Source organism: Periplaneta americana, chromosome 2 (genome assembly GCF_040183065.1).
Source record: "Periplaneta americana isolate PAMFEO1 chromosome 2, P.americana_PAMFEO1_priV1, whole genome shotgun sequence".
NCBI classification, from domain to species: Eukaryota; Metazoa; Arthropoda; class Insecta; order Blattodea; family Blattidae; genus Periplaneta; species Periplaneta americana.
Genome location: NC_091118.1, coordinates 143276765 through 143303621, shown reverse-complemented (window position 1 = coordinate 143303621; position 26857 = coordinate 143276765). Strand labels below are relative to the sequence as shown.

At 35.0% G+C, this 26857-nt stretch overlaps 1 protein-coding gene across 1 annotated transcript in view; it reads left to right on the top strand.

Annotated features, from left to right (window-relative positions):
• The first annotated feature begins 9645 nt into the window (after positions 1-9645).
• LOC138694630 (mucin-2-like) overlaps positions 9646-26857 on the top strand; it is a 198323-nt gene continuing 181111 nt past the window's right edge. The window contains exon 1 of the mRNA XM_069818547.1: positions 9646-10500. Coding sequence (XP_069674648.1) covers positions 10465-10500 — 36 coding nt within the window. The 5' untranslated portion in view covers positions 9646-10464. The remainder of the gene's footprint in view (positions 10501-26857) is intronic.

The following is a 26857-nucleotide window of genomic DNA, read 5'->3' as shown; positions in this document are numbered from 1 at the left end:
CTACGTGCTGACCAGACCGGATTCCAGTTCCGATGCCGAATTGAATCCTCTCAGTTTAAGTTCCACCTCTTAGTTTCCTTTTAGTGGCCAACCCTCATGCACTGTGTCACAGATGTGTGACAGTGGCACAATGTCCAAAACACTATGTGCAGAGGTGCACTCATTACGAGTGACTAAGTGGCCGAGATCTGGCGGAATGAGCGCCGTCGTAAATCACTAAGTGATTATTTATTTACGCATATCATATGGTAATGCAGAATCCCTGCACGGAAATAATATATACAGTAGTCACCTGAATGCAAAAACTAGGTAACGCAATTTTTCCTATTTTGAGATATTGCCTATTTACTTATTTATTGCACTAAGGAATATGTCTCATTTTCTTTTACCTATTTGTTACATTGGAAAACAGGTGTCGCTGGTATCGTTCGATCAATTACCTAGTTCTTGCATTCACATGGCGAATTATGTAATTCGGTACATCACAATAATTATCGTCATTGTCGTTAGGATTATCACTATCGTTACTATCATCACTATTGTTACTATTATCATTATCGACACGTCGTCTCAATCGTCATTATCATCACTGTTGTTACTATCATCACTACCGTCACCATTGCCATTATCATCACTGTCGTTACTACCATCACTACCGTTACTAACGTTACCATCGTCATTACCATCAACGTCGTTTACATCGTGGTTATCACTACTACGGTTAACAACGTCACCGTCATCACCATTGTCATCACCATGATTATCATCACATGGTCACTACCGTCACCTCTATCGCCGTTATTACCAGTTCATCACCGTTGTCATTATCATTTGTTACCATCGTCGCCATAGTAATCACAGTCATAAATATGTGTACCATGATCACACTTCCACCATCATAATCATAATAATCATCATTATCGTCGTAATCATCGTCATAGTGAATGTAAACGTTTTTACGTTTGGTCTCTCCAGTTTTTTCGTTGTTCACTCCGTCATGTTACAGATCGACACTGGTGTTATCGTGTGATCTGTATGGCGTAACACCACAGCACAGGACAATCACAAGGGAAGAGGATCTATGTGACAGAGTTAAATCTCCTGCTCCCTACCAGAAATAAAATCCTGCTGTGCTGGTTCTACTGCCGGTAAAGCTAGCACTTGAACCACAGCGAAAGACAACAATCTCTCAATTAAGATAACCACTCCCATAGAAGAACTTCATTACTGAAGTTTGTAGAAAATTTCGAGCACCTACGCTGGAAAAAAAATGATAATGAATTATGCTTATCTCCAGTGAACCGTAACAGATGTTATCATGGTAATGGTGCTTTGAGAACTTCATCTGGAGGAAAGCGTTTTTCCTTAATGCATTCCTATAGCCAAGTGGCTGGATGCTTATTTCGAAACAGAAGAAAATGTAATGTTTCTCTCTTGCTAGTTTCTCTTAAAACACATACTTTTCGTTCTAATCTCGGAGAGCGAGTTGATTGCTGATAAACACGAAAGTAGCCCATCCCTTTCCACGCGACTGAACAGAATTACTTTTTCCCCCACCCCCCAACACTTGATGTTCTAATGGCACGACTCGAAGCCAAATTCTACAACTAAACTCTCTGGAAAGATTACGTCTGGAACGGATGAAAGCTAATCCAAACAAAGCTTTACACAATTTTAACCATGCCTTAGTTTAAAGAGGAATGTAGATTTTTTCTCATCACATATCTAAAATAGTGGTGATAGAGTTCTGAAAAGCATTGTGATTATTATGTTTAACCATAGGAGGTCTTTAAGTTGCGGAGGTAGGTAAAATGATGCGTGTTGATGAAGGCTACTTTAGTTAATTTTCATAAGAGTGAGGAAAGACAGTTACATCTTAGCTGTCACATTCATACAGCATCTGGGTTCTTTTACATTTTTTTAAACTAGAGGTGAGCCACTGGTTTCACTTCCTTCCCGAAAGAAGTCATATTATAAACTTTTATAGCTCATAAGATCCATTGTCCCCAACTGGCATTGAATCAAACAATCTTCATTCACTCATTCGAGTATTTACTTATATGAATATTATTACAAAAAAAGCCCTAGTCATTTTTAATGAAATTGAGTTAAGGACACATTTGCTACTATTTCAAATGTTCATTGGCTCCAAAAATGATACATATCAGGGCAATAACTACAGGAATAACACCAGTTGTACGGAAACAACTGATGTGTTGTTCTATTTATTTTTATTGTTCTCCTGAAAAATAGCAATTTTTACAAGGGTTGTTTTTGTAATAATGTCTTCATTTATACGTATATATATATATATATATATATATATATATATATATATATATATATTCGTTTATTTACTTAGGTAATTAGTATTTACTTTATGGTACTTGCTTGTTTATTTATTTATTTACTTATTTATTTACTTATTAACTTATTTACTTATTTATTTATTTACTTATTTATTTATTTTATTTATTTTTATTTATTTATTTGTTTATTTACAGGCAAAGCCAAATTACAATGTTCGTGACTTACAATTTACTTTCTAGTAGCCAATGAGATAGCCAATCGAGGACTGACTAGATAAAATTTTTACCAATTACTGCCATTCTGTTTCTACTTCATTATCATCTGGTCAATAATTCCAAAAGTAGATTAACTATAACTCAACTCTAGACTGACTCATTAATTTATTTTACTAATTAATCTGACTGACTAGATAGAATGAATTTTTTGACTGACTGAATTATCTACTGAATGACATTTCTAAAAAAGGAAATAAATAAAACTGCGGCACAACAGCCCAATAATAGCGAGGGTTGACCAGCCGATGCTGTTCCCACGTTCACATTCTTCAGTAGAGGTGAACGATCATCCAACCAGAATGGCTGTATTGTGTGATTAGCACGACGATCCCCTCCTCAGCCTTTATAGCTAGTTGTCGTAATCTAATTTCATTACCTATCCTAGCTCCCCAAATTCTTCACTATACTTGGTTGCACCGGTCCCATACACTGGCCGAAATTTCATGAGAAAATTTCTTCTCTCATGAGGACTCGAAACATTACTTTATGTATTTAACTTATGAGATTACCTTATTTTTAAGATATTGACAGTGTCTATTTTATATAAATGTAGAGCTATACAAAAGAGAAACTGTCAATAACTTTAAACTATGATATATTCTGTAAATTTTATAATCTATTTACCACCTGAATTTTTTAAAATATGCAGTGCCTATATTTTAACTTTACCTAAAAGATTATAACAATTTAATTCATCACACGTATAACATAAGACCAAATCTATATTAGATAACTTATGATAAATCATGAACTTAAATGTACAGTCTTGGAAAATGTTTTGTCGCACTACTGCAAAAACAAATGTAAACTACTGTAGATAATGCCAAGAGGCGAAAACATAAGTTTTTTCATACTTCCATTTTGATAAGTCATTTACTTACTTACTTATTTACAAATGACTTTTAAGGAACCCGCAGGTTCATTGCCGCCTAACATAAGCCCGCCATCGGTCCCTATCCTGTGCTAGATTAATCCACTCTCTATCATCATATCCCATCTTCCCAAAGGTCTTCTTCTCCCCGGTCTCCCAACTAACACTCTATATGCATTTCTAGATTCGCCCATACGTGCTACATGCCCTGTCCATCTCAAACGTCTGGATTTAATGTTCCTAATTATGTCAGGTGAAGAAAACACTGCGAGCAGTTCTGCGTTGTGTAACTTTCTCCTTTCACCTGTAACTTCAGCCCTCTTAGCCTCAAATATTTTCTTAAGAACCTTATTCTCAAACACCCTTAATCTCTGTTCCTCTCTCAAAGTGAGAGTCCAAGTTTCAGAACCATTCAGAACAACCGGTAATATAACTGTTTTATAAATTCTAACTTTCAGATTTTTTGACAGCAGACTAGATGACAAAAGCTTCTCAACCGAATAATAACACGTATTTCCCATATTTATTCTGCGTTTAATTTCCTTCTGAGTGTCATTTATATTTGTTACTGTTGCTCCAAGGAATTTTAATTTTTCCACCTCTTCGAAGGATAAATCTCCTATTTTTGTTTCCAATTCGTACAATATTCTGGTCACGAGACATAATCATATATTTTGTCTTTTCGGGATTTACTTCCAAACATATCACTTTACTTGCTTCAAGTAAAATTTCCGTATTTTCCCTAATCGTTTGTGGATTTCCTCCTAACGTATTCACGTCATCCGCATAAGATTGAAAATTCTTAAAGTAACATATTACTAATTTATTACTGTATACATTTTGCTTTGTAAAATGGAGTTATTTTTCTTAAGATCCAGTTGTATATGATTTGTATATGATCCATAGTAAGACTTAAGTAGTAACCTTATCTTCGCAGATTGTATTTGTTTAAATTTTACTGCTATTAGCATTCATGTCTACGGTGGCAGTAATGGTGATACTAATGATGATGATTTTTATCATTATAGTTATCTACTTTGAAGGTTAGGGCCTTCTGTCTGTTTTGTCCTCATAGAGAATTCTACACCCAAATCAATAATACACGTGCTTAAATAACGGGACTCCTTGAAGTCTAGTGCGAGTCCATCATTTAAGACAATGTAGGAAAGCTACAAAACAAAGAACATGTACACCGCTCTGTGAGAGAGGGATACATAAATCTTCACTTTCCTACTGGGACTTGAAGCCGGATCCTCTAGAAACCGTACTAAAGCGGAGAGCTTCTTCTCCTGGAGGTGCTACAGCGTCACATTACCGTTAATAGTTTGTCATTTCTTTGGACCAACCCTAGACTCTCACACAAGGCGGACCTCTCTAATTAAGCACTATGTAGAGCGACAGCGGTTACGTCACAGGACATGTACAATAGGGCGTATCGAAAAAAAAAAATCGAAATTCAAAACGTCAGAGTGTACAAAAGTCATCTTGTAGCCTCTACTATGATCAGTAAAAAAAAAAAAAAAACTAGGTCTCTGATTACATTTTTCAACGAGTCGTAGGAGGTCTAAAGATTAGCGTATGAAGTATAATTTTTATTTACTTTTTTTTTCATAATTCTTCGGTGCATAGTCAACGGCTTAAATCACTTTTTTTTACAATTTATAATTTCTGAAAGGCTATTAAAAAGAAAAACTTAAGTTTTCATTTGGTATTACGGACTTGTGTATAGGTGAAATACAAGTCATACTTACAAATGGCTTTTAAGGAACCCGCACGTTCATTGCCATCTAAGCCCGTCATCGATCCCTATCCTGTGCAAGAATAATCCAGTCTCTATCATCATATCCCACCTCCCTCAAATCCATTTTAATATTACGCTCCCACCTACGTCTCGACCTCCCCAAAGGTCTTTTTCCCTCCGGCCTTCCAACTAACACTCTATATGCATTTCTAGATTCGCCCATACGTGCTACAGGCCCTTCCCATCTCAAACGTCTGGATTTAATGTTCCTAATTATGTCGGGTGAAGAATACAATGCGTGCAGTTCTGCGTTGTGTAACTTTCTCTATTCTCCTGTAACTTCATCGCTCTTAACCCCAAATATTTTCTTAAGAACCTTATTCTCAAACACCCTTAATCTATGTTCCTCTCTCGAAGTGAGAGTCCAAGTGGAATACATGTCATAATACAATAAAATGATCAATTTGCCTTAAGTATTATTTTCTAATATTTTGTCGGTATTAATGGTTTATATCGACATATGCCCTTAGTACCATCACTGTATGGTGTACTGGAGAAATATTATGTTGACCACTTAAGATTTTTATGCCTCTGTACTTAAACTAACAGTTGCCAACACTATATTAATGAGAAAGCTTGTAAGATTTATATTTTCTCTGTTGTTACATTATAGAATATGAAACAATAGGATTAACGAGTTACGGTACTGAAAGTGTTGTTAAGATGTTCTATAGTAGAAAGAAAATGGCTCTTCTTGTACAAAAGCAAGCTCACACTGTTAAAGGTAGGTAAATGTTTTAATAGGAGTATTTTTTTTAGGTATTTCTGTTTTGGGTATAAAATAGGCAAATTTGATTCGCTCTATACATTAGAATGAAATTAAAATCATGATTTTAGTGACTGATATTTATTTACTGCTATTTAGGCTATTCACTACATACAAATTTTAATTTTTAATAGTTTTTCAGAAACTAAGAATTGTAAGAAGGAGTGACTTAAGCACCATTGATCATGCACCGAAGAATTATTAAAATAAAAAATTAAAAAAAAAATCTACTTTATACCCTAATCTTTAGACCTCCTGCTGCTCGGTTAAAAGTGCTTCTAGGAGGTCAAAATCTTTTGTGCGAAACGTTGACACCATAATGCAACGTTTACGATCCCTTAAATTTTTTATTTCGGTGAAAAAAAATTCGGCCTTTTTCGATACGCCCTAGTGTACAAGTCAAGGAACGAATGTCTAATTCCGGGAAATTAGATAATTATTCTCCCGCGCTAGAAATGAACCACGAACCGCTTGCTTATGAAACGTACGCGCTATCCACCGGGCCATAACGAAGGACTCAGCGGAGAAACATTATTATTATTATTATTATTATTATTATTATTATTATTATTATTATCACCATCACCATCACCATCACCATCATCATCATCATCATCATCTTCGTGGTAGGCCAATATCGCTTGTTCCGTCCATATTGGAAACCTTTATAATTTAAATTCCCGTCTTCTTTTTTGGACGTTTCATATTCCTTTGACTTTAAGGAATGTAGTTCATGATTTGTTGGGCCAGCCTTTGATGGTCCATTCGTATGAGATGTTCATGCTACTTCTTCCTATTGCTATTGACCTATATCCCTTACTTAATCTTAAATATTTGCAGTTAAATTCTGATATCATTTCTTAACTCATCTCGCAGCATAGGTTATAACCAACTATTCTTTATATGAAACAAATCAAAGTTAGGATAGGAGAAGAAATGGCAGAAGGAAGTGAAATAAGGAGAGGAGTACATCAAGGATGCCCTCTATCACCTACCCTGTTCAACATCTACTTGGAGGATCTAGTGAATAACTGTTTTCAGAACGTGGGAGGAGTGATAGTAGGAGGAAGAAGAATAAAGTGCATAAGATTTGCTGATATGGCTTTGTTAGCAGAAGAGATGATACTAAGGGATGTGGTACTGGAGCTAAATAACAGCTGTGAGCAGTATGTGATGAAGATAAATGCAAATAAGATTAAAATCATGGTCATAGGAAGAAAAATAAAGAAGGTAAACATGCGAATTCTAAATGAGACAGTACAGCAAGTGGACTGCTTCAGATACTTGGAGTGTACTATAAGCAGTAACGTGACCTGCTGCCAGGAAGTTAAAAGGAGGATAGCAATGGTCAAGGAACTTTTAATAGAAGGAGCATCTTCTGCGGACCTCTGAAAAAAGAACTAAGGAAGAGACTATTGAAGTGCTTTGTATTGAGTGTGGCATTGTATGGGGCAGAAACGTGGACATTAAGACGAAGTGAAGAGAAGCGAATAGAAACATTTGAAATGTGGATTTGGAGAAGAATGGAACGTGTGAAGTGGACAGACAGAATAAGAAATGAAGCTGTGTTGGAAAGAGTTTGTGAAGAAAGAATGATGCTGAAACTGATCAGGAAGAGGAAAAGGAATTGGTTGGATCACTGGCTGAGAAGAAACTGCCTACTGAAGGATGCACTGGAAGGAATGGTGAACGGGAGAAGAGTTCTGGGCAGAAGGAGATATCAGGTGACAGACGACATTAAGGCCCGGTTTTATAAATACGGTTAATTTAAAGATTATGTTAAACCTAAGTTAAACTTAGCCGTGAGTTTAACTCAATGTGCCTCATTACAGAGCCTGGTTAAGTTAAACCGTAGTGGAATACGATTGGTATTACTGCTAGGAAAGAAAGGAAGACAATCACAACTGTTTAATTTTATTATTGATTTAAAATAGCCGACGCTCGTGGAGAATCTTCATTAAGAAACATCTTTGTTCTTCGATATCAGAGAGAGTATCATAAAAAACCTAAAGAAGACCAATACCGCGTACTTCAGTATGCTTATCAGACTTAACCTCAAATAGTTTCTTAACGCTGGCTACCAACGTTATACTCCCGAACACAATGCAACCAAACTAAACCTTGCATGGCCATCCGCGACGTATCTCCATACAGAATCAACTGAGTAATGAAGTAATAATATTAGTGTGCGTATTTTATGTGTTGTCTAGAATATTTATGAAACAGAATTCAGTCAAACAATAAAAATATTTTTATGAGTCCAGTAAAATTAGGTAATATTATTAGTGTCTTTATAAATCAGACCCCATAGTAAATCTTACCAGGAGACTATCTGCCACACACAATACAATGGGCAATAGGTTTATAGTAGATTTATGGACACCTTCAAAATCTTCTATCGTTTTCAGTATGCCTACTGCCAGAGGAAAAATAGCGCAGCGCAACTATAACTGATGCAGAGATTCAACAGAATGTTTTAAAAAATAAATAATTTTTCTTTTCAAATAATCTTTAAATTCAAACCCTAAAACAATATTTTTGCACTTTCTCATTCTTCTGTTGCATGTTGTATCCGAGTTTCAATTTTTCGAAATAAGGTTAGGATGCCTAATTCTGAAGGTTAGGAATGTCTGCTTCGAAAACTACAATCTGTTTTAAAACTTATGTTCATATATGTACATTTCAAAGTGGTCACTCTATTTTGAAAAATTCTTGGCCGCCGTGGCAGTTCAGTAATATTGAGCACTCAGTTATAGTCAGTCATAAGTTCTTGAAAAACATCTGTAATATCCATGTGTATTGCGGGAACCGCCATCTTGCACGTTGAGCCTTGAACTGCAGTTAAAACGGCAGAGAACTGTCGATCATGTTAAACTCAAGTTAACTCAAGTTTAACTGGTAGTTAAGGTTTATAATACGAAGCAGAACGAAAAACTTCAGTTTAAACTGAACGTAAGGTTTAGACGGCGTTTATAATTCTGGCCCGAAGATGTATGGATCATATGAGGAGACAAAGAGGAAGGAAGAAAATAGGAAAGATTAGAGAAAGCTGGACTTTCAGTGCAAGACCTATCCTTGGGCAGAACACTTGCTATTCACAGACATTTCCCTAGCCCGCGCTACGAGCGTGCTAAACTAGTCCCGGCTATCGCCTGGTTACTTGTACAGGATTCATATCAAATCATATCGCTAACACTGATTTATGAATATGAAAAACGTTAGTTCGCTGATCATCCACCGGAAGCCTGCGCTAAGAATATCTATGAATATGGCCCTAAATGAATGTATTATTATTACTATTAATTTTATTATTATTATTATTATTATTATTATTATTATTATTATTATGACGATGAAAGACTAGTTGTATTTCTGGAGACGGAATAGACCGCAAGGACTAAACCGTGTAGCCTGTGGTGATGTTGATGATGATGATGATGATGATGATTATTATTATTATTATTATTATTATTATTATTATTATTATTATTATTACAGCATGTGTTGTTAAATCCGTCTGTGCGCTCCTGCTCAGTTCGATTTTGTATGTGTTTCAGGTTCACGTGCAGCTGGACAGACAGCACCATTAGATTCCATCGCCGCCAAGTATGGCTGAGTTTGAAAGAGAAAATGCAAACCGGTGTATCGGAAGACAAGTAGGAGAGGAAGAAGAAGATACCATGTACGGCAGGCGGGGGGAAGGGGTACACATACCATCGCAACTCATGATGACCAAACCTTGCCAGCAGGTAGCGAGTGAGAAAGAGAAACGTCGGGGGAACAAAAGCAAACGTGCAAAGGTAGACGAGAATTAGGTCAGTAGGTATAAAACGTTTGTGCCTCAACTTTTTACGGGTATTTCTCTAAGGTGTCTCGAAGTTGATGTTGTTTAGTGGTACATTGGCTGCCTCCTTCCTTCCTGCCTGCCTGAGAGACGAGCCGGCCTTGACACTGCGAGGGACAGAGTGCGCTGCTAGTTCAAGAACGCTCCAACCTGGAAGGAGCCGAGACGCTGAAAAAGATTTAGTGATAGTTGCATGAAGAACGGAATTACTTTTACACGAAAATAATGGACAATAGTGTCTGTACTCTTAATAGTGCCTTACTAAGGAAAGTGAAGAAAACAGTGAGTTTACAAAAAGAACAAATACCGTGCTTGAATTGGCTGGTGTGCAAGTGACTCTTTGAAGTGTTCCAGAAATCATAAATTATTGCAATGAAGAGGCTGTAGCAAGATGTTTGTGAATGTGTAAGACAAAATTTAAGAAGCAGATGGTCTTTTTTAGATTTTAGTATATTGTGCATTTGTGACTTAAGAAGAGTTTTGCCGCAAAACACTAGCTTAGCGTTTTATTCTAAATATTTTACTTACACAAGTGATGGACTGGAAATGTTGTGCCACTACGTGATACACTGTTACTCATAAAGGACATTTTTGTGCATGAAGAAACTCAACAACTGCACCATGATTATCAAGGTAAGTGGGGATCATCATCATCATCATCATCATCATCATCATCGGTATACCTGTAGTACAGTGTTCTGACCACATGGAATTAAAATTCTGCAATGCTTGGGAAAAGTGGCATAGGTCAGTTTCCACAAACTTTTTTATTAATTTATTGACAACTTACGGAACATTTGCTCGCTGGGAAAAGAGACGTTCTCCCATTACAATAATTCATACAGAAGTAAATCAAATCTACATAAACCATTGTGAAGACATTTTTTTTTCTTCTCCTGTAAAATTAACATTTTTGACTTGTGCCATTTTTCCCGAGCACTATAGAATTAGTCATTTCATATTTTATTCGTCTTCCGTGATGCTCTACTCGTCACTGTATCCCAGGTTCTCGAGTTGAAGGGCGATAATTTGTCACCGACATTCTTTTCTTCGAAAGAGAAGTAAAGATTGTAGTCTCGTATAGTAGAGTTAACGCATTTTAAAGAAGCTCTATTTATGTGAGGCGGATTCAGACAAAATTTACCGGCCATTTCTCACCCACAACGAAATTAAAATCTCCTGGTTATCATCCTTGATTATCATCGTATCATCGGGGTAATGAATTTCGCCTTACTAGTGTGCTTTTTCTTCATAGATGGAGTTCTTCGCTTTTCCAGATTAATAGAATCTAGAAAGACCTTTTTGTCAAAATCAACCATTTAACCATTTTCTTTGGTAGTTCTATTTTTTCTGTCGTTGTCTTTAAGAATTATAATTTATTATTAGACATAGGTTTTTAGCTAAAAACTTAGCCTATATTGTTCCTGAAGGGATGGATCCATATTAAGTTGTATATTAACACGTTTCATGAGTTATAAGTAATACTACTAATTTCATGAAACCAAAAAATATCCAGCTTGACATTAGAACTTATTTTAGTCTATTTTGTTCTAAAATATTTTAATTGTTTCTGTCTCTTTCTTTGCAACATTGCAAATCAACTCGCTTCATCTTGAAGTAGCAGACTATATTTCCTCTTCGGAAAACAAGGTAACTTACATATTCTGTGCTAAGGATGACTCCATTCATGTCGAAATGGCTTACGTCACGTCATATTTTACGTTTTTGGTTGTTGTGGTTGCTTTTATAGAAACCGCAGGGAAGCCAATTTATGTGCAACTTCACCTTTTAGCTCATGATAGAGAGAAATTTAAATCGGCATTCGAGCCTGTTAGAAAAAAAATGTGTAGGCCTACACGTGAAAAACTAAAAGAATATTCTCCAGAAGAATCCTGGATTTAGTGATTTCAATGCAGCAGCGAATGTTATGTCGGGGAATTGTAACAAAATAGGAAAGCGTGACTTTCCAGTAGAAACAGTTCCAAAATTTGAGCATGCTCCCACCACATCAGTAGACAAGCGTTCATTTTCTCTTACGAATTTGTGCAAATAGATGAAAAGTCTAAATTGTCCCTCGAGGATTTGCAAAGAAGGTTACTGGTTGTGTATTACGAGTGCAAATTATGAAAAATACATGTGGTTGAAATGAATTAGTCTTAATGTAAATTTAGATATCAGTTTTTCATCATCTATACTCAGTTCTATTCCATTATAATATACCATAATATACACACCTAGGAAAAAGCACAATTATTGTTTCAGGCAATTCTAAAGTACAACATTTTTATAAGACACTTAATACTCAGCTTATAATAGTAGGTTTGAGATATTTATTAATTTTGAGTAAGATGTGAAGAAGACCCACCGCTGAGGAGGAAGGTTAGCATGTCTGACCGTGAAACGAGCGGACTCGGGTTCAAATCCTGATTGGGACAAGTTACTTGGTTGAGTTTTTTCCCGGGGTTTTCGCTCAACCAATTGAAACAGAATTACTGGATAACTTTCGGCGTTAGATCTCAGACTCATTTCGCTGTCATTAATTCACATATCAGTATCATTCATACCACTGCCTAGGTTAAGTTCACGGTATGGTTTGCTGTACTTGTACAAGAGCGTGGCCGTTCGGCTACCCAGTAAGTTACAGGATAGGAGTGGCGAGCACAATAAGTCTCAGGTTGCAGTGTAAAGGCTTATTCACAATGAAAATTAAACATAACGTAAGCGTTAACTTAAGAATATAAACGTTACGGTAAATCAAGATCATTCACGATGGGAACATAAACATAACCGCAAACATACTTGGTAACCATGGAAACATAACAACGACGCCATTTACTCATATTCTGTCGTATACTTCAGCGCTCCACGATTGTGTTCTGTTTGCAAATCACGTAAGCATAAGCATGAAAGTTTGGAGTTTGCAAACTTTCATGTTAACGTCTTACGGTAATGTTTATATCAATGCTTATGTGAATCATTGTGAATGATCCCATTTGGTAGCCTGGGCGCAAACTTCTGTGTTTATGTTACGGTTATGTTTAATTTTCATTGTGAATGGGCCTTAAGCCTTCGGATCCCTCCTCCGTACAAGAGAAAAAAAAATAGATGTGATGAAAGATCACTTTAGATAGTATGACCTTTAGGCCCAGTTTAGGTATCTAAAAACTAATTTTAGACCCTAAAAATTCTAAATCTAAGAGTTATAGAGAGTATAAATTATGTAAGCAGCCAAATTTACTGTTTACAGATGCTACTGCATAGTCTACTAATATAGCAATTATAGCAATAATTTTAAAGGTTTTCTATCCAATAATAATTTTGCAAGTCACTGCTTTTAAAAGTGAATCACATTGCAGGGTTGACAAACCCAACTGAACAAGGTCACATGGCAGTAGCTAACAGGATCGGCGGCATTACACAGCTGATATCAGTAATGAAAGTAAATTACTTGCAGTTACGTGACATATTTGGATGGGACTTTCTGTTAACAAACGTCGTGACGTTCACTCAATTAGTGGAGAGGTGTGATGTGTCACGAGACCAGCGCTTCAATTTTATCAATAACATTTTCCATAACGTAGACCCCTCCCTGCTTGATCAGGATTTGGGCACCCGTGAGCAAAGACTAAAATAAATATGTAATCTAATATGATGTGACCAGTGACTATTATCCATCCCAAATCCGTGATACTTCATTATATTAAAATGTAACTTCGAGATAGAATTAAACTATATTAATATTATTTTTATTTGCTGAAATGTATTGTACCATGTACACGAATGTAGAGGCTTGTATTGTTTATATTCTGTATAGTTTTTTTGTCTATTTCCGTACGTTGTAAAACCAATTAAGTTAACGACCCCGTCTATTTTCTGTTAAATAAAAAAAAGAACATGAAAATGTCAGTAAAATATTTTTAATAAATCGTTATATCGTAGTACAATTTGCATAATATATGATAAAATAGGTAAAGAAATTAACTCCGTAAATATTACATAATTACACATAAATGAAGAAGATATTGTAACCGAGGGAGGCGAGGTGGCTCAGATGGTAAAGTTTGAGACTCGCATTGGCGAGGTTCCGGGTTCAAACCCCGTGGTTGGTGGCCAATCGAACTTTTTTTTTTTGTGGTTTCCCCCAGTCCCAGAGATAAATAAAATTCCGGATTGAAAAGTTACATGTTATGATTCTTCGGTGCCTCATTCAATAGTATCCTAAACATTAAAACAAAACGTCGTTGTTCCTGCAATAACTCCTACGTGCAAAATATAAAATTTTTCAGTAGGAAGGAAAAAAATATATTCACTCTATGGCAGTGATATATAGGAGATTGTGAATTCTTACATTTTTAAAAGAAAGAAATGGATTTACATATAGGAGATTTTATTTGCTGTATCACTATTTAAGTTATTTAAAAGAGCAAAAATATGAAAATCTATAAATATGTCACATAGGAGTTATTGCAGGAACAACGACGAAAATATACATCAGTTAGGTCTACATGAACACAAGCCATCTGTAGCACACAATAGGAATAGGAACTCAGCAATAGTCAACGGACTGCTGCCTAGCCAAAGATCCTACACAATTTTAAAGAATGTATAAATAAATGAATATATACACACGCACACACATTACATAAATAATAATAATAATAATAATAATAATAATAATAATAATTGTGAAGAACGGTACAATTGTAGATACGATTACTTAAATCTTTAAACGAAACTTGTTCCAAAACTAACAACGGATGATAGACAATGTTATAAGAATATTTCTTCTTCTTGTTCTTCTTATTCTGCAATTCACGGGATAGGCGCATTCGCCTATTCCGGCTTCACAATTTCTCCTTCCAAAGCTCTTCGGTCGTCCCACGTCCCTTGTCCCTGTTGCTTTGGATTGAAACACTATTTTGGGTAGTCTTGTGTCCGAAATTCTATTCATGTGCTGAAACCAGTTCTCGCGATATTCCTTTATTTTATCATTAAGGCTATAAATCAGTAGTTCTTTCCGTATATCTTCATTCTTTATGTGATCTAATCTTGTGCATCCTTTTTTATAAGAGTATTTTTTTTCTTATAATTGATTTACTCTCTATGTTCACGGAATTTGAACAACTTTAAGTTGTCAGTGAATGATAGGTCTACAAACCATTTTTAAGAAATGATTTAAATAATCACTTCATTAGGCCCAAATATAGGTTTACTCGTCATCTGCAATTCTTACCCTACGTACTAACTTTTTCTCCCCGAAGTCTGAAATAGCCACTGCAGTATTTCTCTTCTTGTTCATGTGGGTCATTTACAACATATAATAATAACACCCACAATAAAGCAGTGGAAATCTCAAGGCTAAGGTTACAAATACAATAAGAGGAACATAAAAATCTCTGTTTACTGATAGGAAAGGACAGTATAGGGCTATTTAAGAAAAAGGAACAAAATATAATATTTCTTGTCATGTTTTCTGGCTAAAAATAACTCATATTTCATATATGTAATATTCGTTAGATGTGTAAAAATACGCAACATTAATATTAATGTATCTCTCGCCAAATCCCATCTCGCTGTGACCAATTCCATAGACGCTAAATAACCGAATAGTTAATATAGCGTCATTAAATAATCAACTAAAAATATTAGTCTATCAAAATTAATGTTCTTAATTCGCAAAGAGATATGCATTCTGTATCGCTCGACGAGAGAGAGAACAAAATTCGTACTGTAATTTTATACAAATTTGCAACTCTGCTGATAACAAAAATTTAAAAAAAAATCTGATCATCATCATCATCATCGTCACTCCAAGGATTAGGCAATTGCCCGTTCCGACTTCATAATAATTCAGCCCAAAGTTTTCTAGGTCTCCCGACGTCATGCCTTCCTCTTGCTTGATAATTTCTTGCTAACAATGGATATCTCTCCTTACTCATTCCTTTCATGTGTTCAATCCACTTTTGTCTGTCATTCGTGACTTTATCCAATAAAGGCTGTACTTTTAATTCTTCTATTATATGCTCATTTCTAATTCTATCAAGTTTTGTACATCCTCTGACTTGTCTGAGGAACCTCGTCTCCACCGTCTGTATTCTATCTTTCTGTTTTTTCGTTGGAGCCCAAGTTTCACATTCATACAATATTGTGGGAATCGCCATAACTTTAAACATTTTTACTTTTATTTCTTTTTTAATTTTATTTTTGAAAGTTCTCTGTATTGTTCCACATACCGTCTGAAATTTATTTATTTTAGAATAAAAGTCTCTTTCCATATTGTAACTAATATCACAGCCCAAATATTTGAAACTAGACACCTGTTCTATACTTTGATTTTCTAAAATAGTTTTGGACCTCAATGGATGTTTTCCTCTAAATGCCATTGTCTCTGTTTTTTTTACCGATATCTTTAAGTGATATAATTTACATATTTTATTTAATTCATGTAAAGATTTCTGTCAGTCATCTTCATTTTTCTGTTTTATGATTAAATCATCTGATTAAAACTGAAATAATAAAGATATTTTGAAAATAATAAAATTATTTCGAGTTTTAGGAATTTACTGAATTTCGAATTAGTAAAACCCAATTTGAAAACATTTGCTTTTGCATCATGTAATGTGTGTGTAGGTAACACAAATCCTTGTATTGATAGGCTTTGAAGCCTAGTTACCGCATTGCTTAAACATGAGTTTGGAATACTCTGGCACTGTCAGCATTATTCATAGCGTGCTGTGACATCTGCGGGGGCGGGACTATGCAAACAACAGCCGGTAAGTTGGTTACCATAGAAGTCCTACTTCAAAACGTCATAAAGAGGACATCTACCGTAATTGCCTGAGAGCAACGGCGTTCCATACCATCTCCTTCACTTAAGCGATCTTCAAAAACTAAGCTACAAAAGAAATGGTTGTGACAGCTGTGGCGACATTTGCTTTTGATTTCATCTTCAGCCATAGCTTCTCATTCGAAGAGACAGCGGTTTGATTCCGCGTAGTGTGATGGTGACAGAATTTCCGTACTAACTTAGATTTTGCTCCGAGCGCTTACGTTTACTCTGTTATGCACCTTAAATAATTTTATATGATCACTTCGTAAGAACTTAGTTAAAATTAGGGTCATTTGCCTAGATGATGGAACACGTGTGTGTAGTTCTAAAACGTTGGAGATGCGAAGTTTCATGATACACTTGAGAACATGTTTATAGTATGTGATATTTTGTTTCTATTATCTGCAGCCTTAACTTGGCAAGCAGCACAAACTTGAATCTTTTTATAATAATGTGTCGACAGCTAGGTATAGACAGCTACGTGTGATGTAGAAAGGAAAATATAAGTTAGGTATTATATTGCGAGTTGCCTGAATACCAATCTTGACAGTTCCAGAAAAAATACAGGATGATTCATTATTACGTGTAAATACTTTTTGTGTGTAATGGTGAAACTAAGACTAAAACGTTCTATACAACTTTTTCTCAAAACCTTTAATTCCAGAGTTAACGTCATTTTGCGTGAAACTTGCGCTCCCAAACAAAGAAAGGATAACACACCAAATGTAAACTAATTATCACTTTCGTACGTTGCATTTGGACTTCAATACAAAAACAACCAAAGTCACTAAAACCATATCCTCGGAAGTCCACTTACGCACGTTTTATTAACTAAAACTAAACACAGTAAAGAATGTAAAGCAATTTCTTCTAGACTTTACACATTTGCATAATTCTTAGTGTAATGCATGTTCAAAGTGCTGTCCCTCAACTTGAAGACATACCTGTGCTCGCCGCCTTAGTGATCTCTGAACGTTACACAACCCGTTCAACTCATTACGAACAATTCTACACGCATGTTCAATTCGCTGTTGTAGTACTTTTACATTAAGTACAGCGGAGGCATACACTAACGACTTCAGGCGGCCTCAAAGGCAGAGGGTTCATGTCCGGTGATCTGACTGGCCAAGGAGTTGGCCCTGCGTGGCCTATCCATTGATCTGGATACACAACATAGAGATACGCCCTTACGTTGCGTCAGTAATACGCAGAGCACCATCGTGCATAAACCATAGTTCACTCGCGTTGCAAGAGGGATATCATGTAGCAGATCATGCAATTCGAGTTCCAAGAATGCGTGGTAGATTTTCCCAGTCAACCGCGGAGGTAGAACTCGAGGTCCGAGTAACTGATTCCCCACAATACCACACCAAATGTGTGGGAGAACAGTAATGCCTATGCAGTTACTACGACGTAGGTGCCATCTACTGTAACTCTGGATTTAAAGGTTTTGAGAAAAAGTTGTATAGAACGCTTTAGTCTTAGTGTCATCTCTACAATACACACGCAAAGTATTTACACGTAATAATGAATCATCCTGTATAGCGGGAGCTCCACTGAATGTATAACAGATTTTACGTATATCTAATTTTAATAAGACAGAAATTAGGTACATATATTAAATAGCACACTTAGTGTAAGTCTTGTTGGCCGTGATTATACCGTACAATTTAGTACAGCGTCGTCATCATTAGAAACGATGTTGTATTGCATATTCTATTCTTATTTCTTCTTCTTCTTGTTTTTCTTCTTCGGTGTCAGTCATCAAAGTTATGCAACAAACCTATGAAGAACACATATGCTGGTACTTGCTGTGCGTAAAAAATGTATGAAATACACATTTTCTGGTATTTGCTCTACAAAATCCCCAAAATACCTTTTACAACTTCATACGTTTTCCTGGAATAATCATTATAAAATTCAGCTAAAAATGTCGCTTTTCTCAACTCCTCTTCACAAATTAAAAGATCGCAATGATATTAGACTTTTGTGTATAACTCACCCTATTTAATCTATATCCACTATGTATATAATACTGTGGATTTTTCTGGCTATAGGACATTACCACAAGAAACCTATGTATAAAAACAATGAAGAAATAACTCAATCAACGCGCCATGTTTAGAAATTAGTAGGCTTTGTTAATTTGTAAAACATCATTTATGGTTACTAGTCAAACGAAACACTACAAAGACTGACGAACACTACTGACGCAGCAGAACGAGCCACGGCAACGAAGTCGACCTGGGGGGGGGGCACGTGGCGAGACTACATCAGGCAAGATGGACCCATGCAGCAACGATGTGGGACCCCTACGTCGGAAAGAGAGGGCAGGGAAGACCACGTCTCAGATGGTCTGACATGTTTACCAAAGAGGCGGGGAAACAATGGTCGAGGACAGCAAAGAACAGAGTTTTGTGGAAAGAACTAGGGAAGGTCATTGTAAATAGATAACGTAATCAGGGTTAAGATATTGTAAATAGTAAAGTCAGTATTAGTGAAAGTGTAAGATAAGTTTTGTAAATAGTAAAGTCAGTGTTGAGAAAGTGCCAGATAAATAGTGTAAATAGCAATTAGTGTTTGTCAAAGTGCCAGTGTCAGTATAATGTGTATAATGCAAGAAAAAATGAGCAAAGAACAGAGTGCTGAGACTAGTTAAAGTCTAATAGGATTATTAACCATGTCACAAAAGTAGTGTACACGACAAGCTCGCCTGGATTGGCTCACCAAGCGAGTACACTTGAGCCATCCCTGTCGAGGGGGTTCTAACCCCATCACAGGAGGCCTGTGCCCAACATGGGACATCATGGCTAACATTCATTCATTCAGTCAAAGTTGATGTTTTCTTGTTTTACAAACTGCCAAACTCTTCTAATTTCTAAACTTGGCCCACTGATTATTGCTTCATTGTTTATATACGTAAGTTTCTTATGGCAATGTTAAATCCCTATGGCCTATATCCAAAAAAAAAAAAAAGCATACGATATATATAAATGGATAAATTTTACATTTAATTTCTTCATACCGTTGAAAGAAGCAATGCCATAGTAATTTTGATGATTAAATAACAATATTTTGCTTCTTTTTAGTATGGGTATAGAGGATTCCAGGTTAAGATAAAGATAAAAGCATTGGTTTTATGGTCCTTTCCTAGTAACTTACACTGTAGAACCTTTGTGATAGGTGGGCATTTCTTTGGCGACTGGTCATTTGATGGAATGGAATGGATGCCCAATTCATTTTTCTTAAACTGAAATCCTCTACAATATATCCATATAATTATTATTATTATTATTATTATTATTATTATTATTATTATTATTATTATTATTATTATTATTATAATCCAGAGTGTTCTATATTTCAGTTTTTGTGATATTTTGTGAAAAGAATCTGACAGGGATTTTTTTTCGTCAACATAAATGCTGTGAATGCTACGAGCAGTGGTTCGGTTGTGTTGTGCCCAAGTAAATCATGTAGAGGCAGCCTCTAGCTTGCGTTGCGTGTACATAAATTACACGGCCGGCCAGGTGGTTAGTGACCTTTGCCATCTGCTTGTAATTGATTCCACCAACCACTCATTTCTCTCTCATGTAACATTTCAATTACTCATTTTTATTCGTTTTTCTCTGCAGGCCAAATGATAACTACTCCTCTTGATGTTTTCCCAGAAGGTTCGTGATGGTATCATTCAGCTATTAAACTAAAATACAACATTCCTCTTCTTCAATAAGACAGCTTGGATATAACTTATAAACATTTTCCAGAGTAACTACTAGGCCTAATCACTTACATATCTGGATTTGTTATTATTATTATTATTATTATTATTATTATTATTATTATTATTATTATTATTATTATTATTATTATTATTATTATTATAGCTGGCGGTTTCCGGCCCAAAACATTGCTTTTAGGTTAGACATAGTCGATATGTTATTCTGACAACACGTACAAGCAGAGTCGGGTTAATTGGTTATGAAATAAAGCGGTGAGATTCTTATTGGCTCATAGTGCACGTGGTCGCGTTGCCTGATATTGTTTACTACACTCTGATTGGTCTGTTTCGGCACAGTGCTCTTCAACTGTACAGTTTATGTTTCCTTCACCTCTTTACCAATAGTAGACCCTAAATGTGAGTTAACTTCTGGGTTCAAAGTCTGAAACCAACACTTCTAATAATAATAATAATAATAATAATAATAATAATAATAATAATAATAATAATAATAATAATAATAATAATAATAATATAATAATAATAATAATAATACTTACACACTAATCATTATCGTTATTATTGTCATAATTACAACAATTTTTATCATTTTCTGTAACTATTTTCATCACTATCATATGACCATCATCATAATCATCATCATCATCACCATCCCACACCTGTGGAGTAACGGTCAGCGAATTAGGCCGCGAAACCAGGTGGCCCGGGTTCGATTCCCAGTAGGGGCAAGCTACCTGTTGAGGTTTTTTCCAGGATTTTCCCTCAACCCAATATGAGCAAATACTGGGTAACTTTCGGTGCTGGACCCCGTACTCATTTCACCAGCATTATCACCTTCATCTCATTCAGACGCTAAATAACCTAAGATGTTGATAAAGCGTCGTAAAATAACCTACATAAATAAATAAAAAATCATCATCACCATCATCACTACCACCACTGAGTACATCTTTCTGAATCCATTTTTCCAAGAGACTGTAATCCTATTTTCAAGTCTTTGAAAACAAAATTCCGAAAGTCAGTCTTTCGAAACTTACTAATTTCTAATAGTGGAATTGTTAACAATAATTAAAAAGAATATAGCTGCAGTTTATATTATTGGCTATAATATAGGGGATAATTTTGAACATGCTGTCTACAAACCACTTGAGGATCTTCATTATTGCCAAATATAATTATCCGGTTTTCATTATTATTTTTCTCTAGAAATGAATCAAATAATATAAAGCTCTCCACCTGAACAGTTTTTTTTACATGTTTGGAATCTCAAACAAATCTTCTAGTGATGTTGGATTTGGGTTTTTTATCATTACTCCTCTTCCTTCGATTAATTTTTCTTTAAATTTTCCCAAAACTTGACACCAGAAGAAACTGATTAGGCCTAAGTTATAGTTCATTATGCAACATTTGTGATGGAAGAAGTTCCGGATGATCTGGACTGCACTCCTCATATGAGGCGTTCAAAGCTAAAGTGGATCAAGTCCATGAGACGTAGTTTTGAGATACTAACACTCAAAGTTAACTTGCTCTAGTGGATTATCTAATTTCACTAGCAATACTTTTATTGCTCCATTCTCAAATTCTAGATTTCTAAAATACAAACAATTGTGATGTTAATTGATGCAACGCTTTGGTGACTTGATCCACTATGGCTCAGAACATCGTCAACAAATAATCTGAGCCAAAAGTGACTGGTGTCACCTACCGGCGAATGCTTGGAATTAAGACTTGATCCATTACTGCTCGGAAAAGATCCAACTTCAGATAATTAGAAAATGAATTAAACTCGAATTATGAAAATTTGTGACTTGATCCACTTTAGCTCTGAACGCCTCATATATAGTTTTACTCGCTCTGGCTCTTTCAGTTCGGATGATGAGAATAGCATCACAGTTCGTCACCCTTAAGCACTCAAAGAAGTCGCCCATTGCTGATGGTGATGCCTCGTGCAGAACATTCTTTTGTTCGAAGTCGCTTGCATCCCCAATCAATTTTTCCCTGCTTTCCAGATCTTGTTTTATAAAACACAAATCCATTCAATATCAGATTCGTAGCTCTCATTTCTGACGTAACTATTGTAGACCCTCACTGCATTTGTTCTTGTAGGTTAATAAAGGATATCAATTTTTCCCTTGAAATATAATGTAACGTAAACAATACTTAGAAACATAAAAATATTATACTTCCATGAATTCTCATGCGGAAATAATGGTTATTAACGGGAGAATTTCCTTTCGGGAAAATGTGTATTATGAATAACTGTTTCGGAAAGTTGGTTTCCGAAAAAGGAACGCCATCACTTTTTTCATTTATTGTATTCAATAGATCTTGCGTTAGCAATGAAGCTTTAAGATGTGGAACAAGTCAAAATTTTACAAGATTACAATTACAATTTTTAACAATTTTTTTACAACTTCAATTTCATTTTTTTACAATTCTTTGGTAAGATGTAGTGAGATGAGGTGAGGCCGAGGATTCGTCAACAGATTACCTGACATTTGCCTTATGGTTGGGGAAAACCTCGGAAAACCCCAACCAGGTATTCAGACCAAACGGGGGTGAAGTGAAGTGAGGCCGAGGATTCGCCATAGACCACCCGGAATCAGTCCCACTGCTGGGGAAAACCTCGGAAGAAACCAATCAATCAGACCAAACGGGGGATCCAATTCAAGTTAGAGCGCAGCTCCGGATCAGCAGGCCAGCGAGTCTGCCGACTGAGCTACATCGATGGCTCTACTATACAGTACATAGCCAATTAGATTATTAAATTTACAAACCCAAACGATTATTCATCACTTGAGCTATAACATATAATACATAGAAAGTAGGTTAATTCAATTTAAAAGCATAAACAATTCAATCAGTTGAGATATACAGAAATTGATAATACATATCATGCAAATTACTTCAAATTATAAGCATAAACAGTTCATCAGTAGAGCTATAGAGATTACTATTCAATTTAAAACATATAAAATTCATCAGCCAAACTATACAAACATCCTATAATACCAAAGTAAACAGATTAATTCAATTTACAAGCATACTTTCGTTAAGCTATACAAAATTGTACAATTCATATCAAGTAAATTAATTCAATTTATAATCATAAACAATTCATCAGTTGAGCTATACTGACTACTGTTCAATATATAGCATATTTTTGCTATTATCAATAATAATAATGATAATAATAATAATAATAATAATAATAATAATAATAATAATAATAATCACTATTATCACCAAAGCAGAAGAAATGTACAAATTTTTCTCATAATGATCTAATTTATAATTTGTGTGGATTAAAGTAATAAGTTTTTCCCCACTCTGTACAATCGCATATGTTTTCAAAGTGACAAAAAATTTGTAGGCATCTACGTATGATGACACGAATTCCTTAAAACCCAAGTCGTATCACGTTTCCAAAACCTTGTAGGGAAGATGTGCACTTCTATTATTACTTTAAGTTTTGAAATTACAATCTTCAGATGATAATGTTGTTGTTATAATCATTTTGTGCTCCTCCCATTATCCGTACGTGACCAATCTTCAAGATAGCGTTAAATACAATGCCTTATTAGATACGTAATTGAATGTGTGGTTCTAAATTACACGGTAATTTAATTTCGTATAATTGGTTTCAAGTCTGAATTGAAGTTGCCACCATTTAAGAATAAATTAAACAGTACTTTTAATGCATTTCAAAGTTATCGAAGTCTCTGCTAACTGGTATATAGGCCTACACGTTCAAAAACGTTGTGCTATGAACAGGTTGATCTGGTGTTCGTAAGATAACAAGTTTATATCTACAAGTTTTTTGCTCTTCCCTTCCTGGTGCTGTAGTTGAAACCAAGCTCAGAAAACTACTTTATTCTCTAATTTTCCTAACGTATACCTGTTTATTTTTATTAAAATTTATTGTAGCTATAAATTAGTTTTAATTTCATAATATTCTGCTCTTATTTTTCTAATTAGCAACACAAATAGTTTCTGTAGGCATACCTATACACATTCTTGATGTGCATAGTTAGTGTAGAACTTCTCTCTTTCTGTAAATATCCTACTTCGTCTCAATCAACAGTCTTCATACCCCAGTAGAATCGTGTCTAAAATCCGTTTGTGCTCTTTTCTACATTACCCTACACAGATTTAAGGCGTGATGCAAAGACGTGGGGTCAACATGACGCCAGATCACAATTTAGAACAGAATGTCACATTGACACTTGTAAAACATCCGTATTTTGAATGGAATTTATTTTAAGAACGACAATAAATTCCATGCGGCGTCAAATCTCTGTCTTAATAAAGGGCTATTCAAAAAGAAGGAGCAGATTTCAAACTATGCCGGTACTATTTCGCATTGTCTGTAATGAGGCGATATTTCGCTATCCTAGTGGTTACCAACTATCTATGGATGCATATTTACTACGTATTGAGTTTCGTGTCTGTATATACTAGACTGTGCTTTGACTATAATCTATATTATTTTGAACAATGTAGGCCTACTGCTTTACATTCGAGTGTGTGAAATTTGTTCTGATATTTTATTTTACTTTAAATTCAACTGAAAGTGATTCACATCCAACTGAAAACCATTCACTAACCACCAAAAAGATAAATAACTAATAATAATGATAATGATGTTAATAATAATAATAATAATAATAATAATAATAATAATAATAATAATAATAATAATAATAATAATAATAATAATAATATAAACGAACAAAAAAAGTGCAAAGAGAAAATTGTTTAAAATAATGACTAATTATACAGCAGTTTCGCAGTGATTTTTCTCTTTGCGACAAATCTGATTGGCAGATGAATATGACTGTATGGTGCGAGTTTGACTTTGTGCCAGGAAAAGGTTTATTTTATCTTGTCAGCGGGAAATTTTGTGTTATAAAGGGAAATTTAAACTATTGCAGAGGTAAACCTGCGATCATCTCTAAACACTGCAAGGGCAGTATTACTCGACCAAGGCAAGTGAAGCCGCGGGCGTAATGTGAACTATCGCGATGCGGTATTACGAACGCAGGAGCAGTAGCGGCAAGACTCCGGGCTGCAGGAATCACTGGCCTTGGTCGAGTAATACCTGGTTTCCAACGCAAAAATCCCGACGAAAAGTTGCGTGGTAGTTCACAGGAATTCTTTATTAACGGTGGCTAAATTTCCATTCATATTAAATCACGTGGTAGACTAATAGCGCCTCGTCACCGAATAGAGACCATAGATGTTCTGTCTTGCTGTGAGTTAAGAAAGATTTCTATACAGTGATAAAGAGGACAGCCATTATACAGTGAGCCCCAGACGTTTAATTATGTATTATGATTATTTTAATTCAATTTTGAAGTCACATAAGAAACAATTTCTACCTGCGAAATTAATCAAGATACATAAAAAATTAATTCAAAATTTTAAAACTGTATTCGTGGGGAATCTCTTAAAAAACGAACACGTTACAAAAAAAAAAATATAATACGGGATATTTTTTGTGACGTAATGAAAAATATATAAATTATTTTGTAACTCAGAAACTATTTAGCCTGAAGATTTCAAAATTTTTCAGTATTTTATTATAATTTAAGAGAGTATGTGGTAAATATTTCAAAAGGATTGGATGAATAGTTTTAGATTTCCAAATTTCACTCGCGGTTTACCTTAATATTCAACTAATTATAGTAAGTATAAGAGATATTTATTCATTTTGAGTAAAATGTGATGAAAGGCCATTTAGATATGATCTTAGAGTCTGTAAAACCAAAAGGTCAGACAACATATGCTTGACAACATATGTACCACAACTGTAGCATATAATCACAGTAGTAACTTCGGTCCAAGGCTTTATGACATGATAATAGCTAAATTCTCAGACATACAATTTGCTAATGCTCCTTATTTCAAAAAAATCAATTAAAAATTGCTGCTTAGAAAGAAAATTTAAAGTTCAATTATTATGATATGTCTTTTTTTTCTTCTTTTTATTTATCTTTTATTTTTTACTCTGTTGTTTAATAAAATGTCTTAACATTATGTGGAATGCCCCCTGAGCACGAGTATGTAACTATTTCTGTGGGTGCTAGAGTATTTTATATTAAAAAAAGGAATATGTATGTTTGTTTTGACAATAAAGTATTATTATTATTACTATTATTATTATTATTATTATTATTATTATTATTTAATAGTTACATTGAGTCTGTTTAGGGACCTAAAATCTAATATCTAGAACGTAAAAATCTGAAGTCTAATTACAATTTGTAGTTTTCCCTTATAGCCGTGATTTCCCAAGGCATTGCCATGCAGTTTGGGAACCCCTGGCACAGACCTGCCTTCGAAATATATAGTGTTCTGTAATGGAAATAAGCCCTATGTATTAGTCTGATCTGTACAGTACATAATAGACTTGAATT